Raw genomic sequence first — 24,289 nt, 5'->3', positions numbered from 1 at the left:
TTCTCAATCAGACACAATATTGTCTTACCAGTGGGCAAGTCAGACTGTCAAGGGTTGTGCAAAATAAATACTTACTTATTAATTTTCAAGTATTTTAATTTATTATTAATTTTGTAGGTATACAAATATATATATACACACACACACACACATACATACATAAAGAAAAGCATTACTTTACAGGTATTATTTTATACACATATTTTTCATTTGCTTTTCCAACTCCTTGTTTGTTCCAATACACAGACAGACTCTCAGTCAGCATGTGCTTGTAATAAACTTCAAGTGATAACTACAATACTTACTTTTTCATCTGAGAGCCATAAGACAAACAAATAAAAACCAGGCATTAAACATAAGCAAACCTCTCTCCTACTTCAGTTCAGGACAAACCAGAACACAAACAGAGCACCTTGTATAAAAGACTTTCTCAGTAGTGCAACATCAAACTTTTCATTGGAAAGATGTTTAAATTCATATGATGCCTTTCCCTACACCACTGAGATGAAATCAACTTTAAATATAGTGTTCTTTAGACAGAATCAGTTTTCCCATCACTGACTGGCCAGAAGACTGACTCTTCTGTAGTACATGAACTTGTACTTCTTGGGTCAGCCTTTAATTGCTCAAGAAAAAGGACCCAAAATAACACGAAAATGAAAGAAAGAGAATGTCACTAAATTTCTCAACGGTCATCACAACAACTTCAGTCTGCTGTGTCTCATTTTTAACTATGAGTGCTTTATTTCATAGCTATGTTTGAATTCTCAAAAGTCATTAGAAAAAGCAATTATATTTTGGTGTTTTATAGCACTGTAACTTGACAGTAGGGAAAGGCAATATGAAAGAATATGAAATCAGTAAAACATTATTTTGCCATTATACAGGAGACAGGATTCTCCTCATTCATTACCTAAACTATAGAATAATCTTTTCCCACCAGTAAACAAGTCATACCTGAAAATTATGTTTCCTGCACGATCAGCTTTCCATGCCTTTACAAGAGCAAAATCTCCTGTAATTGATTTCTCCAGAATAAAGTGACGGCCATCGAACTCCCTCACCTACAGAAAAAAGTACAAAATTCAGATTTAGGTTTCTTTCAACAGATTTCATGTGTAATACTTATTTTAGGAGTTAGTTTTCCAGACTATTATATTTCAACTTCTTTTTGTACTCCACAAAATTTTAACTGAAAAACTGTGATAACAGAGAGGCATGTAAAGGCTATAAATCCCAGTTTTATCATAGTATCATGGTGAAACATCATGAGAATCCATATTCCTCCTGCTCCATCTACTGGAATTAGACATGCTTTGTCCTGCACATCAACCAGCTAACCAAAACACGAAGTACTAAAGCAGAATTATTGAAAAAGTTCATAAGCACTGCCCACCATCAGAAACCTCAAATCCAAAATTAAGTCAATTCAAGATAGACTATTCAAATCATGTCATCTAACAGGCTGAGTTTCATTTGGTTTTCCCTGCATTTCTGAGCAATATTTGCAATGAATGATACTGTGCCTGAAGCCATATTATGGAACAGGGACAGAGATAGTCTTTTAATCCTATAAAGAGAGATGAAAGATTACCTATCTTATCAATGTAGAAGGTAAGAGTATACAAAAATATTACTTGAGAGTTTTTTAAAATTGCAGAAAGGAGAAGGAAGTATGAGGGAAGTGTATCAGACATCAGCTTGCCAGTACCATAAAAGGCGATCTGAGCCTTTATAAAATGACACTTCTGTGCAAAATGGATGTGGAGAACAGAATTGAACAAATCATGCTAGTCATGTTATTAGCACCCCAGAGTTGTTGAACTGAGGAGGGTAAGAGAGATTTTCACACAAATGTCAAAAGAAAAACAAATGAAGAAAAATTTTATTAAAATTATAAGTTATTTAATGAACAAAAGATTCCCCCAAATGGTAAAATGTCATAATGTAGGAAAAAAAAAATAAGGGAATATAAAAGACTAAGACAATGTCTAGATCCTGCAATTAGTAATGTATAAAATACATAAAAACCACGGGTTAGGATGGAATTACCTTTACCACAAAAATGTTCTTGAGGTGAAATTTAATGTTGTATGCAACAAAAATACTAGCCCCACCCATTTCTTCAAGAAAAAAGATGGCACTGAGATATCTCTTCCCTTCTCCAAATTCTACATACCGTTTTAAAATGAAACCCTTGTTTCTCTCTTGAAAGCTGCAATCTTTTTATTTCTTCACAGTTTTAAAAACTGAGACTAAATTGCATTTCAAATGTAGGGAAATTCGTTTCCTGAAATTTGTGTTAACTGAGCTCTTACCAGTTTTACATGAGAATGCACCATTTCTTCTAAGGCTGAAGCTCCATGTATAGCTGCAGGGCTGCTTACTACATAGTGCAGTATTTAAAGAGCACCTGCCCCACTAACAGGAGACTGTTCTCAAACAACTCTATGCCCTACAGTGGCACAGTACAAAATCTTGTTTGAATACACAGCAAACACGGGCAAAGAACAGTCAAGTGAAGAGTAACTCAGCAAGTCAGGCTTTCACTTGGACCAGGTCTTGATGCTAGATCACTCCAGAACTGTAAAAACTTCACATCACAGAGGACAGCTGTAAGCAATGGAAGCAAAGCTAATGTGTTTGGTACCACAGATATCCAGTTAACTGAATACAGTAAGGTTAAACTTAACTCCTTCTTAAACTTCTGTTTATCTTGGAAATATGTTAGGAATTAATTTTTCGATGCTGAAGGCTTCCTAATGGCAATCAGACCTCTTACCTCTCTTGGCTGGCTGGCAATGGCAATAGTGCCATCTGTGTTGTACTTGATGGGTGCACCCCCCTCCTGCACCAGGGTGCCATAGCCAGTACTGGTGTAAAATGCTGGGATTCCTGCTCCTCCTGCTCTAATACGTTCAGCAAGTGTACCCTATGGGAAAACACATTTACGAAATCATCATTTGGGAACAACAAATCCAACTCTGATGAACGGCTTGCATTAACTCTATTTTATATGCTGTCATTTGTAGCTTTTCCTTCTGTACACAGTAGACAGATGTGATCATCTATTTCTTCCTCACATTTTAGCTTTCCTGTGTGGGACTACTACTGAATATGGCAAGAAATGCTTGACACAGAGTCATTAATTGCTGAAGATGACACTATCATAAAAATACCTACCAAATACCAGGGCCCAGCACTTGGCTATGTCTCCTCTCCTTCAGTTTGTTCCCCAACCCACTAACAGGAGACTCTTCTTGAGAATAGCACAGTGTTCTTTTTTTCTTTCCCATCTGGCTACATATCCTAGAAGGTTTTTCCTCTCTGACAGTCCTTGATATTCTCAGACAGACATTGATATTCATTCTTCAACATTCTAAGAAAAACTTCAGAACCCACTCCTAGTTGAAACAGCCAAACATGGCAGATGGAAAAAGGAAGAGGGAGTCCAGTGATCTGGGTTGCCAAAAAGCTAACAGAGCAGGGCTTATACTATCTTTGACCACCGTGTCTGCACTCTTCTCTATGTCAAGCTATAGTACAGGATACTAACAGCAAAAATTCCTCATTTGCCTTAATTGTGGACTTATGGCCAAAGATGCATTTTGCTTTTCATTATTATAATTTCCTGGATTTTTTTTTTTTTTAATATTCTTCTGTATTCAAAGCAAGACAAGAACATTGTGGTCAATTATCCAGTTTAACAGCCTCTAGAACACAGATTTTATCTTCCCCAGTTATCCTGCAAGAAGCACAATGGCTTCTGATTTTCAAAATGGTACCAAGAGGCAGATGCAAACCATGCAACAATACAGAGTCCTGTGCTCTAAGAAGCCTTAGCATTTCAAGATCTCACTGTGATCTCTTCTTTACTGTGCAACAATAGTACAAAAGTCTCTCATTTTGCCTAAGGTTACACCAAACTATTTTAGGAAAGACTATTTTTTTTGACACAAATATTTCAAGTCCCCACGTCTCCTAGCAAGAAATTAATTCACCTTACTGTTTCCCATTATATACTGTAGACCCATTATTTTCATGCTGGATCTACATAGCTGTCTGTAGTCCACAGAGCCAACTATATGTCTAAGGAGTTCATGGTCCTCTAGGTGGAAGTACTGAACATTAACTCAGAAGGAAAAAAATGCATTGTGTGATTTCTGACATTTGAAGTATCAGACATGACAAGTGTCTGGCTATTTTCAGGTCTACTGACTGGGTATAAAAGGTACTTTTCCCCTCATGTCTGTAATTCTAAGAAACCTTCTCTCACGGCATCCTCAAAGGCAAGCTCAGGAAGATTGGACTATGAGAGGGCAGTGAGATGGATTGAGGACTGGCTGAATGGCAGATCTCAGAGGGTTGTAATCGGTGGCACAGGATCTAATTGGAGGCTTGTCACTAGTGGCGCTCCCCTAGCTTCAATACTGGGCCCAGTATTGATTAACTTGTTCATCAATGGCTTGGAGGAAGGGCAGATGCCTCCCCAGCACGTTCACTGATGACACAAAGCTGGGAGGAGTGGCTGATACCCCAGAGACCTGTGCAGCCCTTCAGAGGGACCTTGGCAGGCTGGAGAGATGGGCAGAGAAGAACATCTGAAATTCAGCAAGGGAAAATCTGGGGTCCTGCAGCTGAAGAGGAACGATCACATACACTGGTACAGGCCAGGGACTGCTGGGAAGTAGCTCGGTGGGGAAGGACCTGGGGGTCCTGGTGGGCAACAAGCTGACCATGAACCAGCGGTGTGTCTTTGAGGCCAAGGCCAGTGGCATCCTGCAGTGCATCAGGAAGAGCACCTTCAACAGGTCATGGGAGCTGACCCTGTCCCTCTCCTGAACCCTGGTGAGACCATGTCTGGACTGCTGTCTCCATTTCTGGGCTCCTCAGGACAAGAGAGACATGGAACTCCTGGAGTGGGTCCCAGAGTGAAGGGTAACAAAGATGCTTAAGTGACTGGAGCATCTCTCTTACAAGGAAAGGCTGAGGAAGTGGGCCTGTACAGCCTTGAGCAGAGGTGACTGAGAGGGGACCTTATCAATGCCTATGAGAATCTGAAGAAGGGGTACCAACATGAGGCAGTCAGGCTCTGTCCAGAGGTCCTGAGAAACAGGACAAGAGGCAATGGGCAGAAACTGATGCACATAAGTTCCACCTGAACATGAGGAAGAATTCCTTTACTATGACACTGACCACACACTGGAACAGGTTGCCCAGAGAGGTTGTGGAGTCTCCCTCACTGGAAATAACCAATCACCACCTGGACACAATCCTGTGCCATGTGCTCTGGGATGACCCTGCTTGAGCAAAGAGGTTGGACCAGATGGTTGGACCAGACCCACTGTGAGTCCGTCCAACGTGACCCATACTGTGATTCTGTGACTCAAAAGAGAGGGAGCTTAAGACACTATTCTTAATAAAAACTTAACACAGTTGTTTTTCCTAGAAACTTATATAAATAGCTGTTTAAAACCCAAATTTTATGTGTCACTTCTGAAAATGCCACACACTATCATGCTCTAGGCTTTAAAGTTAGAGCACCAACTTCAGAGAAGTAGATCTCTGAAGAGAATGAATAGAGCATAACTGATACAGATGATTTTAGAATCTCATTGCATTCATGCTATTTGGGTAGCTTGGCAGTGCTAAAATAATTGAAAATATTGTGCTAAAAAGTCAAGTTTTAGATTTATACTCATAACGATATGCACAGTTTAATTTCGTTAAGAGTTAATGAACAAGCCGAAAATGGTTTTGTCTCACAATGAATGAAACCCCCGAATTTGATTCCTGCCCACTAGATGGCAGGCATTGCACATACAACATCCCCAAAACGCGCCACCAAGATGGGAACGGAGCCACTCCTTGACTGCCTTCCCTTTTTAGGGAGCCACAGTACTGCGCAATTTTCTACAGCCTTAAAAAAAATCTACATATATGTGTGTGTGTGTAGATTTTTTAATTATCTAAAAATATGTATTATGTGTAGATAATATGTGATTTTTATAAAATGTAAACCTATTTGTATATAAAATATAAACATATTTGTATATAAAAATCTACACACACATATATATGCTTCAGATTAATATAATTTATGATTAATTAATTAATTCCATTAAAGGAATTTACACAAATAACAAACAGATGAATGACCCTAAGATGCTGTATTGGCTTTGCAAGGTTTTCGTAGCTAGAGGAGTGGTTTCTGTGAGAATATGCCAGAAGCTTCCCGCAGTGTCCACAGAACCAGTGCCAGCTGGTTCCAAGGCTGAGCAACATCAGCAACAGTGGCAGTGCCTTTGGGACAGTGTATTGAAGGAGAACCTCCTGCACAGATTTAAGTACATCCAGAGCAAAGAGGAGTGAGAACATGGGAGGCGAACAGCTCTGCAGACAACAAGGTCAGGGAAGCAGCAGGGGCAGGAAGTGCTTCAGGTGCCAGAGCAGAGATTCCCCTGCAGCCCGTGGCAAGACCACACTGAGACAGCTGTGTCCCTGCAGCCCATGGTGGGCCATGTGGGAGCACAAATCCACCTGCAGCCCCTGGAGGACCCCAAGCAGGTAACAGCGTCAAAGAAGGCTGTGACCCCATGGGAAGCCCATGCTGGAGCAGGTTCCTGGCAGGACCTGTGGCCCCATGGAAAGAGGAGCCCACATTAGAGCAGGTTTGCTGTCAGGACGTTGGAGCAGCCTGCTCCTGAAGGACTGCACCTTATGGAAGGAACCTGTGCTGAAGCAGTCTGTTCCTGAAGAACTGAAGCTGTGTAAGAACCCACACTGGATGGCAGATGAGCATGAGGGGTTCCCCTGAGCAGAAAGGAGCTGCACAGCATGTGATGAACTGACACAACCCCCTATTCCCTCCTCCCCCCGTGCCACTAGCATGGAGGAGGTAAACTGTGAATAAAGTTACAGCCAGGAAGAAGGGAGGGTTGGGGTAAAGTGTGTGTATGGGAAGGGGGTGTTAAGATTTGGTTTTACTTCTCTAAGCCTACTCTTATTTGATTGGTACAAACTAAATTAAGTTCCCCAAGCTGAATCCATGGTGCCCATGATTATAACTGGTGAGTGATCTCTCCCTTTACTTATCTCAACCCCTGAGTCTTGTTACATTTTCTCTCCCCTGTCCAGCTGAGGGGAGTTGAGAGTGAGGCTTTGGGGGGCACCTGGAGACCAGTCAGGGTCAGGCACAGATGGCAAGTGCCTTTTGCACACAAGCAAAACATTTGGATTGCAAAACAATTTTATAAGAGCACTTAAGCATCTTAGAGCCACTCCTTACCTGTGGTGTAAGCTCAACTTCAAGCTCACCAGATAAATACTGGCGTTCAAATTCAGCGTTCTCTCCAACATACGATGACACCATGCGTTTTATCTGCTTTGTCTGAAGCAGAAGACCAAGTCCAAAATTGTCAACACTGTGTAGAAAATGCCAGACAATACAGTTTTGTTGTAAAAAAGCACTTGACAAGCTGTAATGACTTAACAAGAAGAAATAGAGTTATCTCCCCTACACATAAGGATTTGAAGACAAAAATCAAATTCCAGCTTTTATAGGGTAAAGCATCAAAACTACAAGTAAAATTTAAGATTTGTGTTGAGACATCATCTCTTCCAATGCCCAGCATAAATCCAAAGCTTCCATTTAAAGTCATTTCCCATGTGAACTGCTAAAAATACCAGCTTGACAAGTGGTGTAATTTCACATATCTGCCCCTTTAAAAAGCCTTACCAAATTAATAAAAAGCCAGACATGGTTTTGAGTGAATAAAGTCTTATTTTCGTTCACACTCCTGCTCACTGAGAAAAAGACAAGTGAATGCTTAGCAGCCCAAGGAGAAAGGTATGTTGATATTTATAATAGTAGTTTCTATACAAGGTAAGAGAATGTATTCAAAATTTCTTACTATAGTAAATAATTTAATCTCTTACTAAATAACTCCCTACTCCAACAAAGGATTTTGGCACTACAAACAAGATTTTCTTGTCTGTTTCAGCTGAAACCAAATGCCAGAGATGTTATACAACCTATTTCTTGTGCCAGTGCTTCTAAAATTCTAGTATCCTTCATGATGTTTGTCATGCTATACTGTGTACTATTGGATAAAGAACATTTTTCAGGAGTTCCTTCAACCAAGGTTGCTGTGTAAAAAATGCTACTTCAATTAAAGGAAATATGAGGTTAATATATAATAATGGAAATAAACATAGATGATATTACAAAGACATGTTTCTTTCACCTTTACAACATATTATGCAAGATGCCAGCAGAACTGGTACATGTGTGTGAAGCTCCTCCCCATTTATGTTGCTCTCTGCATCATAAAAGCAGAGAAGTCAGATCTTCCAGTTCCTCTGCACAGAAGATGCCATGATCCAGAATTACCTCACAAAAAATGATACATATCTGCCATGAGTTGGCTCAATTCAATATGACTTAATTATCCTCACAATGGCTTCACATTTCAGGATTAAAAATACAGAAAAATACAAAAATAATCCTTTAAGATATTGATTATTCATCATTTTGTAATTAACACACACAAGCTTACAATATATGAATCCTGTTGAAAACAGAATCCTGTTGAAAACACCCTTCCTGAAGAAAAGCTAAAAAAACCCCACCCAGATTAAAAAACTTCACTATTATGCAGCATGCATTTTCAAATATAAAAGTGGTAATGCTTGACAGCCATAGCACGGGCTGCAGTGATGCAGGAAGGGAGGAAGGGAGAGGGGCTGAGCGAGCAGGATCAGCACAAGCTCTTTATCTCCAACCGCAGCATGGACACACATGCGGCCCCAATGCCTTTGGAACTGCAAGCATCATGAGCACTGTTTTAAGGTTAGGACTAGTTTAAGGAGATGGCCCACTTCAGTGCATACTCAAGCATTTTGGAAACTGGAAGAAAGGAAGTGAAACAGTCTTTTCTGATCTGGTTCTCTGAATTTATTCTGTGTTCTCTAGATACAAAAGAATGTGATTTAGTATAAAAGCTTGCTCCACTCTCCAACTCTGACCAATCAAAAAAAGGTTAAAAATCTACTGGTGATGCAACTTCCAAAGTGTTCTGGTGCCGAAACCTTGGGACTAGAATGTGCGTTGCCTAGAAACAACCTGTGTTTCTAACTCCCCACAAGAGATGAAATCCTCCGGTTTGCAACTGGAAGAGCTGAGACTAGAGAATAAAGAGGAGTCTTGTGGACAAAAGAGATTACAAAAAAGAATAAAAATTAAAAAGCCAGAATTTCCTGTACAGGTTAATTCAAAGCAGGACAATTCCTCTCACATAGAAACCATCAAACCCTGACCTCTCATTATAAAAGGCAATGTAAAAGGTAACGAAATTATAAAACGCAATGTAAAAGGTAAAGAAATGTAAAAGACCTGCCAACATCTGATGACAATAAAACGGGTTGGTCTAACTACAGCACTGTGTGGCAAAAGTACAGAATTCAAAAAAACCTGTGTAGTGCTTTCTAGAGCAAGAACAACAGGAAGCTTCCTGAACTGCTTGCAAGCCAGAGTGCAATTTCTGTGTATCATCTGGGTGATTAATTAACACTGCTCATATCGTTACAAACCTTGGAAGTTACCAAATAGAAACGAACACTTCTGCATAAAGACAACTAAATACTGTGTGCATTGATGTAAGACAGGATGGCAACAGAGGGTCAGGAGCAGATTTGTAATGGTTAAAGAAATTTCTGCTTCATTTCACTAAGATCCATAATCCTTCCTCCTACATTCTCTGAATCAGCTACTAAAGCATATTATCCTTAACAGGACTTTGCATATCACTCTGCAGGATTCCATGTGGATACACTTGATTCCCTGATCTACTACTGTGAGGTATCTTCTATCAAACGAAACTCAGTAGTTGTGAAGAAATTAAGCAGAAAGTTGCACAAAGGTTATTCTGTCACACTCATGTAAACTTGTTTTTCACTTCTTAAGTCACTCTTTCTCCTCTCCTCAAATGTAGCCAATTTGTTCAAAAAGAAAATTGCTGTGAGGATCTGTTACTGAGCACACAGTCATATATGTTATTTCCCCAGCACAATGAGAACAGGAATTTCACCTTTCAAAAGTCATGCACCAGGAGGCTCTGTTTGCCTGGAAACACAAAATTACTTCAACTCCAACATGCATTTTATCTTCAGAACAGCATCATAAAATCCTGCTGCCATTAATCATACAGGGTTTTTTCAGTTGTACATTTCTTTAAAGAAAATACACCGCCATCCATCTCTTTTGAGGATGCAATCTGTATTCAGGTTTCCAGCTAAAATAATCCTTTTGCATTCACATGCATCAGTTTTCATCTTGGTCCAAAAATCCATTTTGAGCACTTCAGCCTATTTTATGTTTCCTATGTTTTTTTCTTACATGTCAATGTCCCAAGAAACATGCACTTCATACAGAAAACACTGTTCTCATTACTATTTCCCCTGCCCTTTTATTTTCATGAGATATCTCTATCCCATATTACAAATTTCAAAAACCCTCTGGTTTATGGAAATTTCTTTCAATATAACAGTTCTATGGCAATTTTAAGTTATTAGTTCTCCCTTTCTGTATTTTTTGCTTTATTGATTGTATTATTTTACGCATAGGAGCTTTTTGAACTTTTCAGCTTTAATTATGTTTACCCTCAAAATGTTACCCATAAAATATCTGCCTTGCAGGCAACATTCTGCCTATCAAACAGTAACCATAAAAAGAAAAGCCTTTACTGAGTGCATGAAAAGAACGCACCCCATACACCTTTTTGAAAAGCTGGATTCAGTCCTTTAAAAATTAAAACAAAGGCAAATGGAATAGAAATATGTTGCCCTAGATAGGAAGGAAGAAGGCATAGTAGAAGTTGACATATTTGTTATGTGTGCAGTCAGAAAAGGAAAAGTACACATTAATGCTAGACAGTGAATGCATCCTTTTACCATCAGAAATGTTTGGATTTCTAGAAGCTTCCTCATTCTGTATTAAGATGAAAAGTCAATCAACAGAATACATGAAACACATACAGGAAAAGAGATCTAACTAGGCATTCATGAAGGACATAGTGACCCATGCTATAAATGCAGACAAGAAAATAAAGGAGCTCTGATAGTCTAGTAGCACATTCATTCCTATTGTTTTGTCCCTCTCAGACGTACAAAAACTTCCTGCCAAAAACTATGTCTGCATTTTCTAATTTAAAAAATTAGCCAAATATGACTCCCAGACAGATCTAACCCACACATCTCCAGTGTCTGGAAGTAGTCAAGGGCAACATATCAGTATTTCACTGCAGATAATAATCTGATGGTCTCAGACCTTTTTCTTTGGTGGCTCAAGCATAACACATTCTACAGCATCATAGGGAAGAAGAAATAACCTACATTTCCAAACTGATAAAAACCTCACACACTATCAAGCCCTACACAGCCTGATGAAACAGGAAATAGAAATTTGCATTCTTATGCAGAAAAAAATGGCTACTTGGAATGTCACAAAGTATACAGTGCCTTATTGCTGGCAGGGGCAGGGTTTGAGTAAAAGGAGACATCACAAGATAATTAAAACTATCCTCTCTCTCCGCCTTCCTAAAGATATTTGTTTCTAAAAAATGTGGGTGTCGCCAGAACAGACTGGCTGCCCTTACTGGATGGAAAGCAGCATCAGTTAGAATGAGAGCCTCCTTCCAGATTTCTTATATTTATTAATCTACCAATTGTTCAAAGATTCTCCAGAAGCTGATATTCCTAGGAGATTACACATGACCAGAAATCATTAGTTATGAAATATTAACACGAATATCTTGAGTTTTGGAGAATTAAAACACCTTGGCCAAGGACTTAACATAATACACCACCTGATCTTTCTCCTCTCGTAATCTGGGAACTGAAAAGATAGGAGGGTAAAACTACACTAACCTTTAAGACAACAGATTGAGAAGGAAAAGCATGCAGTAAGAATCCTGGGGCAAGGCTCCAACTCAGGCAGAAACTACAGTTTCTTCAACTAGCTGTTGCTGCAAAAAATTCACATAAATGGTTCATTCTACTCCTGGAAAACACTTTATGTAAAGACACTAGTCAGCTTCTGGAGGTAGACAAGCAGTCTTTTTAGGCATTCATCAGCTCCAAGCATTACATAATGAAGCATGAAACTTGATAACATATGGACCTGTTCCAGAAATAGAAATTTTTTTGGCAACAGACTAGGAATGGGGAAAGGAAACTATTTCCTCTGAATTCTTCCACATTCTCCATGTAGATCGAGACTGATTTCATTTGCAACATCAGCTTTTTCAGTCTTCAAAATTATTTGCTCCAAGTTACATGCCATTACGCCTTCTGATAGAACCACAATTCCTAAGGAAGACCAGATATGCTTCCCAACTAAAAGGAATGCATCAATCACTACTTGTGTGGCATTTCCTAGTAGCAGAGACTTAAGCTTTCAGGCTCACTGGGGTGCCTGACTATAGCATGAAACTTTACCAACATGAAAGTTACATGGATAGAGGTACTGCCTGAGTTCTTAGGGACACGCATTCTTAGGTCCACAAAAAAAAAGTTTAATCCTGGCAGCACCAGAGAGATCATTAACAGCCTTTGTGCAGAAAATGAATAAATGCCTACTGGATCGTAATTGCTGGAAGATACTGAACAAAAGTGCAGGCACACCCAGGGCAAAATTAATATAGACAATCAGTCATATAACAGTTTTTAATAACTCATCTTCCCCAGTCTTACAGCTGACTCATAACAATAAGACTATGTCCCACAATAATTTCCCCATGTGTTCCACTGTAAGGTTACTAAAGAGCCAGCTCAGTTGATACTGTGTTTCTCCTTCTCTGTCCCTCACTTCCAGAAGGATAATAAGAATGTGAGAACAAGATGGGGAATAGGTGTTAACTAACAGAGAGACAAAAACAGATTCAGCTTATAGAAAGGTAAATTATTCATAGGTATAATGCTTATTTGCCTTGTTGTTTCTTGTCTTTAGCCAAATGTCTTGACACTGTCTTCAGGCACCTTCTTTTCCTAGAACATTTTCCCAAATGTCTGATTGCAAATTGCTTAATGGAAACAAAAAAAGAGAAGATGAAGCTCTCTGAAGAACGAGAAAAGTAGCTCTCTGAAGACTGAAAAAGTTTGGGTGCTACCATATGCTATAGCAGTCCTGTTCAGAAGACAGTGAGGGAGGGAGGGAGGGAGGGAGGGAGGGAGGGAGGAAGGGAGGAAGGGAGGAAGGAAGGAAGGCCACGGTTGTGGAAAATCACAAAGCGCTGTGTATAAACTGGCGTATGTGAGCCCTAATCTCCCTTTACTCCTTCTCTGCAGTGTCCGCACTTGTCCTTCTGCTACTGAAGTATTCTCATGGGAACTCTGTCCTCTCTGCTCTCATAACTTCATCACAAGTCTCACAGCAAAACAGCACTATTGTTCCTCCACCATCCTTCTCCAAAAGGGATGCTCTTCTGTCACAAGGATGGGTGCCTGCATGTCACAATGATAGGTGCTGTTTCTGAAGAGAAGAAACACTGTACATTGCATGGTTACATCAGCAGCAAAGTCTCTTCTCTTCACATTCCTTTCTGGTATGAAATGGTGTAGTGTGTTTTTATGATAACTAGTAAAACAACTCTAGTCAGAACTTTTAAAATATACCATATTTTTCCTTCACAGAGAAGTTATATGGTATAGAAGTAATTGGATAAGTATGTTCATTTCATCATGAATGCATCACACTTCAACAGTCACCCAGCCGAAAGGTAGGTTTAACTTTCATTGTTGCTTTTCTGTAACCAATCCCTCAACCATGCTGAGTTCTATACCTATTTTTTTTTCTCATTTGTCATCACAACCAGACAGTTATGTCCACAGCTGATTTCTCAATAGTTCCACGTAGTACAAAGTTAGTACAATTTGCCCTTCCAAAATCCTAAATAACCTCCACACTAAAATTAGCTAGATGACCTAGGCAGATTTTCAAGGATTTGCAGTTCACAGTGCCAGTAATTTAACAGCTGCAATAAAGCATCTGATTAGATTATTTATAAAGAATGCAGACAATTTTTAAAAAAATCAAATTCAAATAACCAAGTTCACTGAAAATATATAGCCTCCTGATTTTGGCAACTTGCCATGTGAAGGATTTTACATAACATCATTCTTCTCTCTCTACCAAGAGAACTAAGAGTCACTGGTGATCTTGTTTTTCATTTCTGAAAGTATATTTAATTTGGGATATTTGAAGAATCTCTTATGAATATACAAAAATTACACACACGATGTAAGACACTCTGAGAGTCACCTTGATCCCATCTCTATGCACATACAAGCCTCCATGCCAGCTCCTCAGACATTTTCAGTTACATTTTAACTTTCTGAATCAAAATATTATCAAATTTATTCCAATAAAACCACCTAATACCTAATGCTATATGGAAGAACTTCACAACCTTGTGTGTATTTAAAATGCAATTTCCACATGATGGTATTTTTTTATATACATATTTACATTTAAATATGTTTTTAATAAGTGTAAATAATATAAAGACAGATGGACACATATATATTTTAGTAACAATAACAGTGGAATTAAGCCACATGAGCTACATGCAAGAAGAACCAGGGAAGCCATGGCAAAGGTGGCAGACAGATTCTGGTTTTAACAGAAACATACCATTCAAAGAAATTACTGAAAAATGAGATAACCTTAAACTTTAACTTACAGAACATTTATCAAACCTATCTTAACTCCAAATTATTTAATTGCTAAGAATATAAAGATACATTTTGTGCTTCAGAATATAGGGTGCAGTAAACTTACCACTGCATCTGATCCCACAGAGTACTGCCTTTTGGGGATTTGGGAACTACAAATAGCCCAACCCATCAGGAAAACAAGAGTATTATGCTAAGTGACAGCACTCAGGCATTATGCTCAAAAGTGCAAATGTTTATCTCAAAGTTGTCTTTTCCTTCCTAATGTATAACATTGTAGCATTAAAATGCCATCAAAAAGAATAGAGACCAAAGGTTCAAAAAGCTGGTAATGCCTTATAAGAGCCTAGTCTGAACCAGTGATAATCTGACAGATGCTGTCAATCTCCTTTCAGATGATCACCCAGGTGATAAGCAAGTAAGATCTTAACTGTGACTTCTCTATTTTTAGTGTAAGTAAAAACCTTTTGTTCAACACTACTGCATTCAAAAAGGATGCATTTTTAAGTCTCAAAAGCAGATCAACCCCAAATTCAATAAAACAATCTCACCACACAAAAATAATAGGCTTCGTTTTCACTCTGCAAAATTCTGTCTATTAGGTGGTAGATACAATGAAAATGTTGATTTCAGCATGTGATTACAGACAAAATTATTTATCCATTTTATTAAGCACAATTAATTAAAAATAATAATTTCATGCACATCTTTTTAACTTTCATTTTAAATATTTGGCTATGTTCATAGTTTTTGTTGCAACACAGGTCCTGAAACAACAGGTAGTCTGCATTACGAAGGTCTTAGCACAGGCTGAGTAAAAACATCCAAGTCCCAAATTCCAAGTAACTTGAAATTAGTATGCAACAGGATACCATGAAGTTACATGGGGATGAGTAAACAGACAAAAATGTACAGTATACTAATCACAGCTATGTTGGAAATTTACTGAATCAATGTTTAAACCAAGATTTTAAAATCTGATTGATTGATTGATTGATCCATTCATTCATTTTCATTTATTTATTATTCTTATATACTTTTAGTAATTTTAATACTGGCAAATGTGGAACGAACCAAATTAAAACAAGAATGAAGAAAATCTGGAATAAAATGGATTTTGGTGGCCCAGTGAGACAGAATACTCTCAAATTAAAGGGCTTACAAAAACAGTGTAAGTAAAGTGTTTACAGTATGAACAGTAAAGGCAAAACAAGTTATACGAGAAGGTGTGAGAGACTGCATTTTAGAAGCATACCTATCTATCACAGTTATCTTTCACTATTGCCCTGGTTCACAAGCCTCGGTCTCCCGTGCAGCAAGTTGTGTAAATACCAGAGGTACTGGATATTTGAACTGCTTCACTTTCAAACACTTTGCCTTGTTTGGCTTGGCAAAAGAGCAACTGCTCTTAAAGGTGCTGTTTCACTGGCTAGCACACAATATGAGCACAAGCATAAAGTCCAGCAGCAGACAATAAGCTGAGCAGCATGACAAAGAGCACCCCGTGCACTACTGTACAACCTGTCATTGAAAAGCTTTAAACAGCCCAAAATTAGGACTTCATCTGCCAGCAATTACATGATTTGAACAAGTTTTTGCAGCAGGAATCTCCTTCCAATTACACTGCAGCACAGAACAGTAAGCAGGATGTGAACTTGTGAACATGCTGCTCCTTTAAAGTTGCTCCCAGAGACTGCCAAGCATTTCTAGGCTCTGCTTAAGCTTGTTTCCAGCTAGAAAAGTTGGCAAGAATGGTTTGGGACTTTCTAATTACTGCTCTCCCTTAGATGCAAGCAAATCGCTGTCTCCATTGCTGCTATTTTTGTTATGAACAGACAGCTCTGTAACATTCAGTGGTTCTTGCATATTGAAAGGCATGTGACTTAATCCATGTAGCTGCACTGCTCTCCAGAATAGGATGTCTGTCTGTGCACTTGGCTCCTTCCCTGCTCCGATTACAAGCTGCCTGCTAACCCCTACAGGATAAGAAAATCTGACCACAACCAATTACCTCCTATTTCTTGTAAGAGCTGGAGAAAAGAAAGCAGCTGCAGTCAAGAAACTGAAACACATCCAGGCATCAACTGCAGCACAAGGTGACCACAGAAAAGTACACTAAACCTTGTGGCAATTTGAAAGTGGCAAATCACTCATACCACAAAGTGCCCGACACCTCAACATTACAGGAATAATTCACCCTTTGAATACAACTGCTGTAGGGTATATGATTGCTGTGCTACTTCAGTTGTAAAGGCATTTATTAGTGTTGCAATATTTGATAATACCTCTGTACTTCTAGATATGGTATTAGAAGATGCTGAGAAGATGCATGGTATTATAAGAGCATGCTTTTTGACAGGCTAATTAGAAGATTAGAAATGGTATCAGTTGCTTTGATGAGAATTCTGACTTTATTTCTGATGACAGATGTGTTTTAACCTGGTTCCCAAACACCACTAAACTGCAGCAGGCTAAGCTCCATGCAGTAGTAATACAGTAAATGAAAATATGGATGAAACTGTTATTTTATTATTAATTAAATTCCAAAATAAGTTACACAGTTCAACAGGAGAGTAAAATTTGTATTTTTACATACTAGACTTTTAGAAAAAACTCTAGATGCCCTTGAGCATTTTCAAATTGCTACACTGTTCTGTGAGGAACTCTTCAGGTTTTCATGAATGTTCATAGAAAACTAGTTTCAAGAAAACAGAAATTAAATTTTGCCTTCCTGTCAGCAGCCAAGAGTTTTACAGAAATCACTTCCGCCTCAAAATCCAAAGAACTAGCACGAAAGTTTATATTATTTCAACAAAAATTAATTCTAACCTATAATATCAGCAACTATATTCAGAATACAATAAAAAATGTCTTTTTCATCCTATTCCACAGGGCTCCTCTTTCTACTTTTTCTCATATTCACACTTTCACCTGCCCTTCAGGAACATCTGTGCAATCTCTCTATCTGCAAATATATATGTGTGTTATTCAAAAATAAGACTATGAGGAAAGTTAATGATCTCTAGCTCTTGATCTTTCCACCCAAAATTATTTCTGCCTTTCTTTCTCCTTTCTTGATCCAGCAGAAATAAGTTTCCCACAAGATTCTAAGGAGCTTAAGTTTGACTATGTATGTACCAAATACCAATACAAATCATCTCTTATCCAATGAATGTGCAAATGCTATTTTACATATTAATATTTTTATTTAATTTCATTTATATTATCGTCAATGCACATCAACAGAAGTGGTTGTAGTTATTTCTCTATATGGAGATCATTAGGTATTGCAGAGTTTACTACAATGAACAATTGTGTAAAAATTAGCCTGAATGAGAAGACGAGGAATTATACATGAAAGTAGTCTCAATTTCAATCCCACATGAATTTCTTAAGGAGCAAACATTAAAAAAATAAATAAAAAATCTGAAGACCCATTAAAAAGACTACCCATTTTTTAATCTTAGATATTCTCCACTGTTTTTGTATTGTTTGCAGTTTTTTTAAAGTAACAAAAATACAGTAAGGGGGTCAGAAAGCACCAAACTGTATTTAAAAAATATATCCCTATTTGGAACTTCACAAAAACACACACATACACACAAAATCACTGATACTACCTTTAAAATCTGTAAGTTAGACTTTCCAGTTACAGTCAACCAATTAAATATACATCAATTTAAATATAAATGTTTATAGTAATATAATTGCAAGTCTCTACAGCATGACAACTGGTCCCTGACAAGGTTGAGTATACATATAGTACTGAACTTCCTGGGGTCCTTCCAAAAATAACAGTTTCACACCAAGCTGTCTGGTTAAAATAAAAATTATGTTGGTGAAAAGAAAGATTTTTTTTTCATATATATCAGCATTTTCACATAATGGGAATCTTTAGTCAGTACTTAATAAACCACAGACATATGAATACCTACCCTGCATTGTTACTGACTGCTGTTATTCCCTTTACTCCAGTCTTCAGTAAACCCCCAATGAGGTTTTCAGGAATCCCACACAATCCAAAACCTACACAAAACAAAAGAAATTTGTTTATTTAACAAGTGTTTGAAAGAACATAAAATGTTCAGAAGTATGAGAATTGAAAATCTTTTCTGAGTAGAACAAGCTCTTTAGTCAGCTAAGTAAATCAACATTTCTGGAAAGAGTTGCCCCCTAGTACTAGACTCTCCCACTTACCAGACACTTCCCAGTTTGGATGAAAGCTCTTTACTCATCAGAGGGGGCCCTTAGAGAAGAGCTCCAGGGCCATGGCTCTCGTTATGTGTGTCCTCAACCCTGAACTCATTATTCCTCCTTCTCTTTCTACCCACTTAACCTCCCTATCTTTGCTGCACATCCCATAGCTTAGCCTGTAATTAGGTGATAAAACTCTGGGAGTCTGAACACCCTTGGGAGGATATCTGCCTGGAATCACAGTAATCTTGATTTCCACAAGAACATCACACTGCCACCTATTATGCGAGATTCCAGTACATCTAAAAAAAAATACCACGTCACACTACAAGCACTATCTTTTCGCAGAACCACAAAATCAATTAAGTTCTAAAAGACCCCTGAGATCATCAAGGCCCAGCTATCTTGGGTTCAAATATTCTTTTCTTCATGAAACAGTAACAACAACAAAAGCAAACAAACAAACAAATTCCTGCAGACGGAATTTTGCCTCCTTACAAATCTCCATAGAAGCGTTTTACAATGTTATGTTCATTACTTCTGCAATATTAAAACAACCTAAGAAATGGATAAATCACTTTTTTTTTAAATGCAAATTGAACAGCAAAAAAATTGTGGAAAGCATCTACAATATCCAAAAGCTCAAGTGAAAGTACAATGCAACATCTTGACTCTTCTGGAAATGCCACACATAAGCATTAAGTGCAATATAGATAAGTATTATCTTCATTTCTTAACACAGAAACAGGTTAGACAATTTGTTCAAGGTCACAGAGACCCAGAAACAAGGCAGACAAAGGATATAGAAAATGCTAACATAAAATAATCAAAGCAAATTGTGTTTATTCACCATGTAAAATAACAATGATATCTTGAAAATTCCCAAGCTCATTTTCTGGATTGAAACAAAGAGTCCAATTTTTGTTGCTGGGGAAAAGAACCTATTTTTCTGAGGCTTCTTCCCCTTCCCCATGACACAACTTGGATTTTCTCACTGAAAGAGTATTCCTCTCACAAGCAGAGTAGGAAACCACCTGTTTAAAACATCATGCAATTCCATGGACTCTCAAATTAGTTAATAGTAGAAGAAACAAGATAAATGAGTAAAAAGTATCTCGTTAACATAACATGATTGTATCCATAAAGATTTTAAATATTTACCACCAACAAGTATAGTTGCCCCATTGGGTATATCTTTTACAGCTTCAACAGGATCAGTGTAAAATTTGGTATTGCGATGACAGCTTGTAGAAAAATAGCATCCACAAGCCTGCAACAACAATAAAAAAAAAACAAGTGAATGAATAAAAGGCATTATACAGTAGCTTTGTAATGAAGACCATGCCTCTGGCTAGATGGAGGGCAGGGAATAGAAAAAGATATTGCTACTGTAAATACTAAGGAGGGAGGTTGGGGAAGGGAGAGTGGGGGGGAGGAGGGAGGGAAGTACAGTGCAGGTCTCCAAAACAAGAGAATTCCATCCTGAATTACTGACAAACTGTGCCCTTCTGAGAACAGATTTACAAATGTAATTCCTCAGCACATGCTGGAGCCACCCACAGACTTCTTAAACCTATATATTGCTATATGAGCTTCAAAGACATCCAAACACTAAACAGAAACTGCTTAAAGAAAGAAAACAGCACCAGAAAATTTGAGTGGAAGCCATGGAACAATAGGAAGGACAATATCGTACTGGCAGTATGGTAAGCTGGGCGAACCCTCCCCCAGTTTCCTTGTGCAGTCTTTAGGGCTTTCTAACGCAATCTTAGAGATCCTCATGTTGTTGAAGAACAGCTCAGAATCAAGGAGACTCCAAGAAATGCATGAAATATGAGGCCAGAGGGAAATTAAAACAAATCCTACCCCAAACCTGGATCTCACAGTGCAAAGCCATAACACAATAGTCATCATAACTTATGTATGTACTGCTACGTACTTAGATCACAGTTATCTTTTTTCTCTTTAAGTATTTACCACGAATACCATGTATTAATACTACTCAAGTATTTGTTCAGGCATCAGAAGAAAAATTGACATTTAAGTCACTATGTTGAAACAGTCTCAATAAATACAGAAAATCTGGAAGCTAAAGTACTACCTACTGGTGTTTCAAGTTCTAGCTTGATACCAGGAGTGAAAAAAAATTATAATGTGAAAGAGTGAGAAAAATTAATAAATGAACAAGGTAATCTACACATTTTGAAGACAATAGTCCAATTCTTCCCTGAAGAGTTACCCACAGTTACAATCAGGACAATAAATTTTGGCTCAAATATTACACAAGCTGTTCTCTTTTTATAATTAAAGCTGCAAGAACTTATACTGAATATTAAGAAAACCTTTCTGAATGGAAGCTTACCTCCTTCCCAGTGGAGACACTAATGTCTCTCTGCTCTGATGGGCTCAATAAAAAACCAGTATGTGGGTCATAAGAAACAATGTCATGTGAGAAAAACTGCAACAGCCTTCTGCATGCCAAACTATACCATGAATGTTTCTCCACTGATCCATGGTACTTGAAAAGTCAATGAGTCAGGTGCAGTCCCTTCAGACTTCCCTGAGGGAAACATTGTGCCCATCTTTAGAAAGGGTAAAAAAGGAGGACCCCAGGAACTATCGACCTGTCAGCCTCACCTCTGTGTCTGGGAAGGCCATGGCACAGCTCCTCCTGGAAGCTGTGCTAAGGCACATGGAGGACAGGAAGATGATTCAGGACAGCCAGCACAGCTTCACTGAGGCTGCCTGATCATCATCAAGCCCTGCCTGATCATACTAGTGATCTTCTGTAATGGAGCGCACATCAGTGGACAAGGGCTATGGATTCATCTGCACTTCTGTAAAGCCCTTGACAGAGTGTCTCCCACAACACCCTTGTCTCTAATTTGGAGAGAGGTGGATTTGATTGCATGGATTTGGTGGATGAGGAATTGGCTTGACGGCCACATCCAGAGGGAGTGGCCAAAGGCTCAGGGTCCTGATGGACATTGGTGGTGTATGGTGTTCCTCAAGAGTTGGTACTGAGACCAAGACTGTTTAATATCTGCATCAATGGCAGAGATCAGCTACACGCTCATCCAGTTTGTAGGTGATACCAAGAAGTTGACCCATGGGAATCTTATAGGGCTCCCACAAGGCCAAATGCTGGTGCCGCATCAGGGAAATCCCCGGCCTGAGTGCCGACTGGGAGAGGAACTCATTGACAAATTGGTGCTGGTGGTGAGTGAGAGGCTGGACACGTCCTGGCCATGAGCACTCAGCCCAGAGAGCCAAATGTGTCCTGGGCTGCATCCAGAGCCCCACGGGCAGCAAGGGGGTGGGAGGGGATTCTGCCCTCTCTGGTGAGACCCACCTGGAGCACTGTATCCAGCTCTGGGGTCCCAGCACAGGGAGGTCAGGGACCTGTCAGAACAGGTCCAGAGGAGTATTAAGTGCTGGCAGCCCTGGGAATCACAGTGCAAAAGGGCTGCAAGAAGGCTCAAGGGCCAGGGCTGGAGGGAGGCCAGGCCTCTGCTGTGTCCCTGCACCCAAGCATAGGAAAATATTTCAGAAGCCACATGGTACCTTTTCTTTAATCTTACCGACTGTGTGCAACAGTGGTGAACAGAGCAGCATATGTTACACAAGTGTGCATTTGCAGGTTGGATGTCTCTAATGAGCGTATCTTCTCTTCTGCTCTTCTGTCCTAAATATGTTCCTCTCCTAGTCCTTTTCCTACTCAATCCCATCATTTGAAAGCAATGGGCTTTCAGGAACCTGAGGTACCAGGGATATCCTATGCTTCCTTACACAACAAGCCAGCAAGCTAAGACCTGGCAACAATTCTGGCAGGTTTAAGGAACATGGGGGACAGATGAGCTCCTTTCTAGAATAACCATCAGAATTTAAATATCCAGAAAAGCAAAATTATGACTTACTAAAACAAAACCTAAAAGTGCTAAGATTTGTCCATAAGGATATCAGGAGTAGTAAACACAGGCATCAGAACGTGAGCTTTTTTGACAAAAATAAATTAAGAAAAGCCACAGAGACACTTCTGGCTGAAGAGACAAAAAATAATACCTTTGCTACGGTTACATGTGGGCTGGAAACCGTTAAATCTGTGAGGTTTGGCAGAAGCTTCCCACAGGAAGGGAGCTGCATGGCTGCACAGCACACATTTATGGACAGCCGTACATGGCGGGGCTGCCAGCGAGCTGCGCACACCTGCTGCCCACCTCCGGGCGAGGAGGCGGCGAGAGCACCATGGGAACACACAGTAACGCACTATGACCGTGCTGCCTTTTGAAATGATGGAGATCTAAATAAATAATAATGATAATAAATTAAATATAAAAACAAGACCAAAAAACCTCCAAGCCAACTCTCCATGCCAGCCTCTCAAGGTCACCGCATCCCCACCCTCCGCCGGGCCCGGGCCTGCGCCGGGGCCGCGCTGTGCCCTGCTTCCCGCCGCCCGCGGGGCTGCCGGGGGAGAACACCCTCCAGAACAAAGCCATCGCTTCCCCGCGGGGCGGGAAGCGCCTTCCCCCGGGGCCGCAGGGCGGCCGCCCACCCCGCGGCTCGGCTACCCCCCGCCACACACGCCCATCCCGGCGCGGGCGGCTGCGAGCGGGGTCCCCGCCAAGGTCACCCGGCGGGCAGGGCGAGGCGGAGGGGCTCGGACCCGCCTTCCCCGCCGCCCCTCGCCCTTACCTCAGCCCTGCGCGCGGCGGGGAGGAGGATGCGGCGGCCGAGGGACGGCAGGAGGAATTTGAACGCCGCCATCTTCGCGCCACGCGGCTGTCGGGGAGCGGAGCGGGGTCGGGGGCCGGGCCGGACTGGGGCGGCGGCTGCGGGAACCCAACGCGGGACGCGGGGAGCAGGAGCGGCGGGACAGCGGAACCCGCGGGCCGAGGGAGGACGAGGGGCTCGGCCCTGACGCGCTCTGACGTCGGTGCGGACGAGGCGGGGCCGCCGAGTGAGGGGGGCCGGAGGGTTGAGCGCCTCCGGTCTCCCCTCGGCCGGCGGCTCCGTCCGGGACCCGGGAGAGCTGTCCAGCCGCCCCGCGGCTGCCGAGCACGGCCAGCCCGTCCCGGGCGCTGTCCCACGGGAGGGAGCAGCCCCTACTCCTGTAGCTTCCAGTGACACCTCCGCTCCATCGGCCGGTATGTTCATAAAAACCGTCAGAACCCGCGCAAAACACAGCGGGACAAACTGTGTCAACCACCGAAAAGTGTCACCTTCACTTCGGAAAACAAGACCTTTTCCTGGTTTTCTTTCTTTTTTTTCCTGTTTTCCTTTCCACGATTTCCACAGATGGACAACTCAGATGGGCCATCTCAGCTGTTTTCCCCGTAAAGTTAAGGTGGCTTAAATTTCTGTG

General features: G+C 40.3%; 1 protein-coding gene across 1 annotated transcript in view; it reads right to left on the bottom strand.

Moving 5' to 3' along the window:
- The window catches only part of OXCT1 (3-oxoacid CoA-transferase 1), an 88,588-nt gene extending 64,779 nt beyond the window's left edge, over nucleotides 1-23,809 (bottom strand). The window contains exons 1-6 of the mRNA XM_040089497.2: nucleotides 23,620-23,809; nucleotides 20,086-20,194; nucleotides 18,666-18,756; nucleotides 7,289-7,424; nucleotides 2,783-2,932; nucleotides 958-1,064 (exon numbers count right to left, since the gene is read on the bottom strand). Of these exons, the coding sequence (XP_039945431.1) occupies nucleotides 958-1,064; nucleotides 2,783-2,932; nucleotides 7,289-7,424; nucleotides 18,666-18,756; nucleotides 20,086-20,194; nucleotides 23,620-23,691 (665 nt within the window). The 5' untranslated portion in view covers nucleotides 23,692-23,809. The remainder of the gene's footprint in view (nucleotides 1-957; nucleotides 1,065-2,782; nucleotides 2,933-7,288; nucleotides 7,425-18,665; nucleotides 18,757-20,085; nucleotides 20,195-23,619) is intronic.
- Between the last annotated feature and the right edge of the window lie 480 nt (nucleotides 23,810-24,289).

This window comes from Hirundo rustica, chromosome Z (genome assembly GCF_015227805.2).
Source record: "Hirundo rustica isolate bHirRus1 chromosome Z, bHirRus1.pri.v3, whole genome shotgun sequence".
In the NCBI taxonomy this organism is placed as follows: domain Eukaryota; kingdom Metazoa; phylum Chordata; class Aves; order Passeriformes; family Hirundinidae; genus Hirundo; species Hirundo rustica.
Note: the sequence above shows the minus strand (reverse complement) of the source record. Positions and strands in the feature narration are given on the sequence as shown.